Consider the following 9,647-nt stretch of genomic DNA (forward strand, 5'->3'; position numbering starts at 1 on the left):
GCTCTTCTCCCAGCAGCCTCCTGGGATTTATAGTATTTCACATCCCTGAACACTATTTGGGGTGGTTTATATGCCATATTTTTTTACTGTTATGTCAGTGAAACAACCATAGAAACTAGTTTGGGAAAACAATGTGGGAGATAAATCCACAGTGGCGTGTGCTCTCCCAGCGATGAAATGGGCTACAGGTGGAGAAAAAGGTCCCTGAGATCCTTTTCTCCTTCAATTCCCATCTCCTTGAGTGGATCAGTAATGCCAGGGGCAAGGAAAGGGCAAGGAACCATCGCAGGAAATTGTATTAAGGGAAAAGCTGAAAGGTGGTGACCAAGTTAGTAACCACCGCTGATTTTGAGGCAGATTGGCTGGGACGGTTTGTGTATCCTCATATGGAGCAGAGGCTTCCTGTAGGCTGGGAGAGCACTTTTAAAGAATTTGACTAATCTCTCTCCTTTCTTTCCATTCAGTTGGGCTCTGCTCCCGGCACGCGTATTGGGAGCGAAAGGTCTGGCTCTCAGCTTTGTCTGGAGGTTTTTTTTTTTGCAGATCTTTGCCCTCCAGGGAGATCCATCCAAAATTCACCGACCGTCTCAACCCCCAGTCCAGAAGCAGAGCCAAGAGGTCCCCTGGGAGCACTGTCCCAGAGGCAGCCAGCGCCAGGGGGGGGTCAGGGTCCGGCCCGATGAGGTAAGTCCTCCAGCTGGGCTCCTGGATGTGAATCAGCGATGCCCCTGGCCCTGGCGCTGCTGATTTACACTGGCTGCAGTGGCACCCCAGGGCAGGGCCACCCTTACACTGGCTGCAGTGGCACCCCAGGGCAGGGCACCCGTATTTAATGGATGGGGGTACTGCTGCCGGCAACAGCGGCTCCCAGCCCTGAGATCAGGGAGCAGGAAGTGATTTGCCATCAGCGTCCCCACTCCGCTGCAAGTTTCTCCACTTGCAGAATGGGATGCTGTCAAGATACGTTATTTGATGCTATCTAAAAAGGTCTTCAGGTTCTCCTTGAGAGCTGGGAGCAGCTGGGGACACTCAAGGAGGTCAAGGGCTGGTGCAGGCGGTGGGGTTGGGTGGGTGAGGTTATGATTCTCCGTCCTCACTTATGGAGGAGTGGGTGGGGAGGGAAGAAGGGAGCCAAGGAACTGGGACTGGAGCCTCCGAGGTCCCCACCAGCTTGAGTCATCCCAGCTCCCCACTAAGCTCCTGGGGGGGACACAGGAGGGTGGCTGGGACCTCTTCCGCATGCATGGGCTGGCAGCAACCTCCCCCTGCCTCCTCCCTGCCTGCCCTTTGCAGCCTCTCCTGACTTCTCCAAAGGCCACAGCAGGAGGCTGAGGAGGAGGAGGGAAGAAGAAGCCAAGGTCATCATCATTTCAAGAGCTTGTTAATCGTCCCCCCATGCTCCCTAAGAAGTGGCCATTTACTGCAGGCCCTGTAAATCCTCTCTGGAGAGGGAACCCCAGGGAGCATGGCGTGGGAGGATAAGAGCCCTCGATGGCTTTGAAAGAGACGGCAGAGAGCTGGAACAGGGAGGAAAAAGCCAGCCCACCGTCAGCGAAGGGAGAAAATAGACCAAAACAGAGAGAAACTGAAAATGTGCTGAAGCAGCTGATGACAACCCAAACAGCAGGAGAAGGCTCCTGCCTGCCAATTAACCAGGTTCTGGTGCTAATTTGCCACCTTGACTACACTTCTGAGCTTGTCAGGAGAAGGGGGGGGAAAAAAAGAGACAAGGCTGAAAAAGAGATGGCGAGGTTTCGGCTTGCCTCTTGGCTAGGCAGATGTTGCTGGGCTTTGGAGAAGCAGGGGGAAGCAAGGGTGGCCAGTGGCAAATCCCGCTCCTGTCCCCCCGCCCCGCCCCGAGCCTGGAGTGGGAAGGGGACGATGACAAGTCTCCGTGGGCTCGTGTTGGCAGAGCAGCTCCAGGCCATGGCACTACCGGACTTGGGGATCCTGGTTTTCCATGGATCACATCCCACAGTCTGCTTGGTTATTTGGGAGAGTAAATGGCGATCCCACGTGTACCCAGGAGCATCTCTGGTTCCTGCAGCGAAACCGTCTTATAAGGAAGAAGCCGGAGTAGCCCCATGCCAAGGTGGAGAGGTCCGCAGACAGCTTGCCATTGCCTGCCTCCCCCAGAAATCCTGTCAAACAGCAAAACAGCTCTGTTGGGCAGCTGCCTGGTGGTTCTGTGTGGCTAACGAAGCCAGAGGAGCTCTGAGCAAAATGCTTGGTGTGAAGCCTCCAGCCAAGCGAAATGCCTGATTTCCACTTCTTGCCCATCCTGCAGCCTGAACCAAGAGGGCAGAGACCACAGGGTGAATTTCAGGTGAAATCTGCACCAGTGTGCTGTTCGCATGCAAAGAAAAAGAGTATCTGCCAGCAAAGTGTGTTTTCTGGAGCATCCCCCCCAACACTCCCTTCTCCCCTGGGAATGTTTTACCCCCTGTGCATCCTGTGCTCTTCTCCTAGGCTAACACAGCATCAGCTGGGACCTATGAGGGGGGAAACTGAGGCAGGCTGATTTAGCCCTACCACCTCTCTCCATCCTGGCTCTTCACGGCAAAATTGTCCTTCCTATTTTGGCACAGCCTGATGCGGAGATGCTCTTGGCCGTGAGGCCAAAGGCATGACCTCATGGCATGCAGGGCTGGAGGCTCAGCTGGTGCTGTGGAAAAGGGATGAAAACACAGGAGGGGAAAAAGAGTGTATGTTAGATAGCTGGAGCTGCAAGCTATTTGGTTCAGGTGTAGCCAGTCACAGCCCATCACTGGTTGTCTCAGGGCTGGGAGATGGAGGTGGGACCAACCTGCACCTGGGAGCCTTGAGCTGTGGGAGAGCACTATGGACAGTCCCATCCTGCTGCTGGGGACGAAACAGCCTGGCCTTTCCCCAGCCTTCTTTTCCCTGGCAGAACTGCTAAATAAATGTGTCTGGAGGGAACAGGAGCGGCTGCAATCAAGCGAGTGAGGAGCTCAGCTTGTTATTTAAGAGGCAGCTTTCCGGCTGCAGAGAGGAGCTGTGTAAGGTGTATAAATGCAGGGGCTTACAAACCAGTGCACAGGTAAGGAGGGACCCAAACATACCAGTTTTTAAAACCTAATGGGTTTGACACCGAATTCCTGGTTCGGGGAGGCCTGGCAGGGTAGCACCCTGGCTTTTTGCAAACGGAGGCCAGATCCTGACAGCTCTGTGCATGGCAGCGACTCTCCAGCAAGCTCCACTGGTGTCAGTGTTGTTCTTTGCAGGGGAAAGCGCTGCAAGGTAATCAAATGCTGGCCCCCAGTTATTAACCTTCTTAATCACCTCCATTGAGCGCCTTAATTGCTGAACAGGGATGGGAGGACCTGGCTGCTTCCACCCGAGATTAACATGCAGCCTGGCAGTCCCCTTCTGTCCATCCCCGGGGGGGCACGCTGCTGCTGCTCTTTCTCTAACTCACCCACTTGTCCCGAAAAAAGGTAGAAGTGGTTTTCTCCCAAAATACAACAATTTATCAGCAAAATTCAGGGAACGACCCCTGTCTTTTTCTGCACTCGGTCAAAGAGGTGGTGCAGCCCCATGTTGTGGGGAGCCAGTGGCCAGGGATGTGCTTGGCATTGCTGTCGCTCCTCATCTGCTGGCCCCTGCATTGCCCAATGGGATGGTTTCGCTGAGAAGGCACTGTGCCGGCTGCCTGGCTGGGAACGCTGTGCATTCGCTCCTGACAGGAATCAGCGATTTGGGCCAAACTCGGTGCTTTTGGGCAATACATAAAGAAATCTTACTGGGGGGCTGCGAGGAGGGGAGGCTCCAGTGGCCACCCTGCCTGCCAGCTCAGGGGGCAACCATCAAAGTTGCAAAGTGTTGATAGCGCATCCCTCCAGCTGCCTGCCTGCCCCTTTTTGCCTTTTTTTTGCATTAGATTGAAAGTAAACAGCCTTCATCCACCTCTGTCCCTGCACATGGAACCATTACTCTCAGGGCATCACCTGCCTGCCTCTGGAGCCAGCCACCAATGTAGAAAAGCCCGGCGTCAGTCCCCTGCCAGGTGGAAGCTGCTCCATCATGTCTTGACCAACGGCTCCTTGAGATGCTACCAGACGTCCTGACAGCTCTTGTATTCATGTTCAGGCGACTTTAGGATGTGTGACTGGTTAAGGGCGCCAAAAAGCATGGTAGGAAATCTTCTGTCTGGGGGAGACAGAGGATGGAGCTGAGAAACATTAGCCTGATGCATGACCCCTGTGACGATGGGGAGAAGAAGTGATGTGACGGCCCAGAAAGATGTGTAGCAGAAACCAAAATAGTCTTTCCAGCTGGGAAGCCTCCCAGCAGCCCTGCCTGCTCGGGAGCAGGCAGCACTACCAGCCCTCCCGCCTATACCCTCCTCATCCCCGGGCAGATGTCTGCTGGCTTCCCCTGGGGAGCCGAGATGATGGCTTTGACTTCTCTTTTCCTCCTGGTGTGTTTAATTGCCTGATTTTTTTTTCCCTTTAGGACTGGCAGACAAGGGAGGAGATGTGGGCAAAGGAAGACAGATGTATGGAGAAGTCCGGGTGACAGATTGAGGGATGCTATAACCACAATAGCTGTCCTGATGGATTGATAGATTAGACAGGGAATATAAATAGCAAGCATGGTTTATCTACCCGGTTTTATTTTCCTCTCGCTTATCTCTTTATCTCTCCTAGTGTTATTTTCCTCCTGCTTATCTCTTTATCTGTCCAACCTGAGGATGGAGGAGAGGGGGGAACAAGCGGGTGACAGAAGCAGGATGGGTGAGTTTGGGTTACCACTGCTTTCGCAGCATCCAAGCAGGCAAGTTTCGCCAGCCAGGGAGGATTAGGAAGTGGACTCAGATCTACACACCGATAGACTTTCCCCCTCCTCCCCATCTCTTTTTCCCTGCACCCTGCCCATCCCCACCGCATGCATTCCCTGCTTTGGGGATGCTGCGGGTTGGAGGGTCGGTTCCTTCCTCTCTCTAGTCTGTCCTCAGCCAAGAAATTAGGGCAGCCACTGAGGCGGTGAGCTCTGCTTGTCTGGATACCCAGCGTTTCCATCTGACAGCCGGGCAACGCCGCTGCTTGATATTCTGGTCGGGCACCGAGCACGGCAGCAGCAGCACCAGGGAAGGAGGGAGGGGAACCTGGCTCCACCGAGCCGTCAGCTGCCAGCTTGCCTGCCCCTGCCGCCTGGCTCTTCACCGCAGCTCGCCAGGCTGAACTGAGCAGGTGCTGGAGATGCTGCTGGCTCCCTGGCAGTGGGGCCGCTGGAGATGCTGGCCTCAGGGAAACCCACTGGCACTCGATGCTTGCACTGAATGTAGCAGAGGGAGGTGTCTGGGATGGGTTGCACCTGGTTTGGGGACCTTTCTAAGGGGATGATGAATGAGAATGCCTTGAGGAGGTCAACGAGGATACCAGAAGTACAGAGCAACCTACATATATGGACCAGGCAAGGGAGCTAGAACACAGAGATGACTGTCTTACCCGTCTATACAATTGTAACTGGCCAGAAAGGGTGGCTGGGGGTCAGGTATTCCCTGTCTCATCCCATACCAGAGTTAAAGAACATCAGGTGAACCTCCCAAGGGCCATGCTTGATATGCCCAAAGAGGTGGTACGTGCCACAGTGGGCGACTGAGCTGCAGCACTGCTCACCCTGGGGCATGGTGGATGTTTACATCGGACCAGGAGGAGGTTGGACATGAGATGTAGCTGGTGCCACATGGGTCCTTCCCACCAGCTCAGGGATGTGTCGCATCTGCTCTGGGCACCCCACTGGGAGCAAAAGTGAGAGCTGGGGGAAGCAGGCAGGAGCTGCCTGCTCCAGGTGTGGGCAGGATCCCTCCCTGCCTCCAGGTACGTCTGATGGTCTTAATGGGACACCTCGGAGCCCTGTCCCTCCAAGTTAATGAAGATGTGGACAGGAGACAGGTGTCACCTCCCCTCCTCGGGAGGCTCAGCTAAAATCCAGAGAGCAGGATGGTGCGGAGACACAGCAGGGACATGGCAGCCAGGCACACGTGGAAGCCTCCTCACCATCCCCTCCTGCCACACAGCAAGGGAAAAGCCAGGGCCAGAGATGACAGTAACTGTTTTGTTTTTGGTTTTTTTTTTCCTCTCGGTTGTTTTTGGTTGCTCTTTTGCTCATAAAAGGCATTTTTTAAAAAATATATTAAACAGATGATACATTCTACTAAGATGTCTCTTGGCTGGAGCCACCAACAAGAAATGACCCTCCCCAAATAAATAGACTTAAAAAAACCCCTCCCAAACAAAACAAATAAATAAATAAATAAAACTTTTTTCTTTCTTTCTTTTTCTTTCTTTCTTTTGTTTTAGGTTTTGGGGTTTTTTTTGTAAGGAACTGTGGCCCAGAGGTCTCTGCCAGTGTCCATGACAGCAGTGTCTACAGGGCAGGTGCCAGGTCTTTCCTGTACGAGGGGTGATGATGCCTCAACGGGCACGAGATGCTCGTGGAGAGGCACCGGGAGAGATCTGCTGCATCTCAGAGACCTGCAGCATGGTCCCCCTTGTGTCATGTGCGAGGGCACGGCTGCAGGAAGGGTCACAGGGGATGTAGAAGCGAAGGCGCTGGTAGAAACCTCTCTTAAAAAGACTACAAAAGTTGGGGTGCTGAGGAGACTGCTGCTGGAGGATCCTCATGGTGGGTTGAGCATCTGCTCCGGTGGGGCCAGCAGCTGCTTCTGGCCGAGCTGTATTCCCCCAGCCACCAATGCTTGAGCAAAAGCAGTGCTGCAGGGCAGCCGTGCTGGCATCGTTTCTGCACTTGGAGGCAGTCTGCGCTGCATGAGCTACCCCTCCTCCATAGTCCTGCCGGTGTCCTCCATCTGCTCAAGCCCTGCATCTCTTTGGCCGGTCGCTGGGTTTACCATGGAAGCACGCAGTTGGCACTAAGGTAAGGCCTTGATTTAATTTTTTAGGCTTTTTTCTCCCTGTACCCCCAGGGAGTCCTTTCTCCTGGCCCCCTTGCTCCAACATCTGAGCAGCCCCAGCTGTTAACTGCACAGTTTGCCCGTCTCCTGCTCGACTGCATTGGGCAGCTTGGCATTGAAGGCCCTCAAGGAGGACTGGATCCTCGCCACCTCGTTGTTGGCCAACTTGAGCCTGTGGCGCAGCAAGCAAGTGAAGAGGTCAAGGCGGGTTTTGCCAGGGGGTGACAACCTGTTCACCCGGTCCCTGATCTCCAATAGCTGGAGCATGGCTGAGTCCTGGGAGCCCTGGGTATAGGGGTAGTCCAGCTGAAGGATCAGGTCACGGATAGCATCTGGTTCAAAGGGCAGGCTGTAGCCGAAGACTTGCAAGCTGTTGATTTTCATGTAGCCCAGGTTCTTCGAAGGATCTGCCATCTCCAAGGGTTCATAGTAGATCGTCTCATTGGAGCTGTTGTCCAGAGACTTGATGCGGCTCCGCAAGTAGACATGGACCGTTTCAAAGAAGGTCTTCCATTTGTTGCCCAAGGTGAGCGTCCAGTTTTGGCACTGGGCAGAGGCATCTACATTAGTCCTTTCCCAGTCTGGGAAGCTGCCCTCGTTGACGGGCATGAACCAGCTCTCTGAGTGGCTTCCCCCAAAGGGGTTTACATAGATGGCCATGACGGGCTCCAGCGTGCTATTCTTGGTGAGGCAGATCTGCAGGGAGAGGGCCAACATCACGTGAACCAGCCCGGGCTTGTACTTGTTGCTCTTCAGGGTCAAGAGCATGCGTTTCCTCCAGGAGGGGTCAAACCAGCTCCCAAGGCGCATGTCATTGCTGATGAAGATGGAGTGCACCTCAATGCGGCTGTCCCGTTTCTGCAGGAGGTACTTGAGCTCCAAGTCCTGCAGGTCCGTCTCCAGCCCCAGGTAGTGCTCCAGCGAGTCGGCCACCTCGGGGCGGCAGAAGCCCTGGGTAAGCACGTAGCCGTGGTTGCAGGTCCCACAGCGGGTGCTGTTGTCCTCGGCACAGGTGGCGCAGGCTGGCCCCTCGCCCAAGGCACACGGTATGGACCCCTGGCAGGAGGGCTGGTCGGAGGGACACGTGCAGCTGTGGCTTTCTTCCAGAAAGGTCCCAGGCATGGTGGTCTCGCTGCAGTACAGGAGCGACTGCGCACGGCTCCACCAGTAAGAGAGGGACCTGGTGGAGAAGAGACGCAGGAGGAGAGATGCTTATGTGGCATCTTTACGGCTGCGACCAACTTTCCCTAGGGATGGAAGAGCTGCCCACCTTGCATTCATTTTTCTGCACCGCTGGTGGCCCCACATGAACTGAGCCCCATTTTCCACCTCCAGGCTTGGACCCAACCTCTCAAGGCAACATCCCAGAGTGGCACGGCTGTCCCCGCTGCCTGCTCACCCCTGGGCATCCCTCCAGCAAGGCGGGAGCTCCTCCAGTCCCAGCCACAGGGAGGTGGGCCGTGGGTCTGAGCCCCCCTCAGGGCTCTGAGCAGTGTCCCCAGCATGGGACGGGGATGCTGTGGCACCCTACCTCTCCTTCGGCAGTTTGAAGCGAGGTTGCCGGTGGCAGCGTTTGCTGAGGTTGAAGAGCCTCCGGATGAGTCGGTGGGTTTTCCTGGAGAGCAGCTTCAGGCTGGTGCCCAGCTGCTGGTAGCGATGCTGGACATCCAGGTCCATGGCCCAGAAGTGGGAGATGGCCGTCCTGTTCAGGAAATGGTCCCCGGGGAGCCTCTTCACCAGGGCCTGAAACTCCTCTGCGGGGGAAGAGAGATGGCGTCAGCAGACCCAGCAGGGCGAGCGGTGAAGGTAGGGCTGGAGCCAACCTCCCTCCAACTGGGCTCTCAGGTCTTCATGGTGAGATGATCACCCTGGATCCTGCCCTGGAGGCCCACTGCCCAGCCTGGGCTGCTCCCAGAGGAGGGGCTGTAGGGAGGGGGATGCTTGGTGGGGTCTCCCCAGCCTCACCTGACTCCTCAAACTGGCCGTGGTGGCTCTCCCAGGCTCGCCGGAGCTGGGCCAGGCTGCTCTCCAGTGCCTGGATGTCGGCCTCAGGGCAGTTGCAGCGGGGGAAGGTGGGCTGGCACTGGCAGTGGCAGTCACTCCGGTGGCACACCAGCTCCCCGGTCGAGCTGCAGGCGATGTAGCTGAGGGCGGCCGCCACAAACCGCTCCCGCAGGTAGGAGGGGAGCACCGTCTGCAGCCCTGAGAGCGGGAGGCAGCCCCGAGAGCATCAGGGCACGCCCAGAGCCCCTCGAAAACATCGCCTGGGCGAGGAGGGAGCGAGCCTTTCCCCTTCCCAGGCTCCCACCCTCGCGTGATTTTCATATCAATTTGCTGTGGAGCCGCTTGTCTGGGCTCTGCATCGATCTCGGCTCCTCTTGGCAGACGAGCAACAACCTCATCCTGCCCAGCTTTGATTATTTTCATCCCCCTCTCCTCCCCAGCCCTTAAATTAAAAGCAGCATCTCGAGCCAGCATCCTCCCCTGTGGCCCCCTGCGTGCCTATGAGCATCCCACAGTGGCACTCATCCATCACCACGTTCCCACCAGCCTGGTCCTACCTTGGAGCTGCACTTTGTTCTCGGGGCTCTGCACCAGGACGGAGCTCACCGAGTCCAGGTTGTCGTAGTTGCTGCAGCCAAGTGGCCCTGTCCGTGTTTCGGTCACCTAAGGGGGGGGACCCGCCGGGGGGCAGGGACACAGAAGG

General features: G+C 56.0%; 1 protein-coding gene across 1 annotated transcript in view; it reads right to left on the minus strand.

Moving 5' to 3' along the window:
- Positions 1-6,957: 6,957 nt before the first annotated feature.
- BRINP2 (bone morphogenetic protein/retinoic acid inducible neural-specific 2) overlaps positions 6,958-9,647 on the minus strand; it is a 5,657-nt gene continuing 2,967 nt past the window's right edge. The window contains exons 5-8 of the mRNA XM_009320743.1: positions 9,502-9,607; positions 8,906-9,142; positions 8,472-8,694; positions 6,958-8,120 (exon numbers count right to left, since the gene is read on the minus strand). Of these exons, the coding sequence (XP_009319018.1) occupies positions 7,004-8,120; positions 8,472-8,694; positions 8,906-9,142; positions 9,502-9,607 (1,683 nt within the window). The 3' untranslated portion in view covers positions 6,958-7,003. The remainder of the gene's footprint in view (positions 8,121-8,471; positions 8,695-8,905; positions 9,143-9,501; positions 9,608-9,647) is intronic.

The sequence above is a fragment of the Pygoscelis adeliae genome, unplaced genomic scaffold, assembly GCF_000699105.1.
Source record: "Pygoscelis adeliae isolate BGI_AS28 unplaced genomic scaffold, ASM69910v1 Scaffold402, whole genome shotgun sequence".
Classification (NCBI taxonomy): Eukaryota; Metazoa; Chordata; class Aves; order Sphenisciformes; family Spheniscidae; genus Pygoscelis; species Pygoscelis adeliae.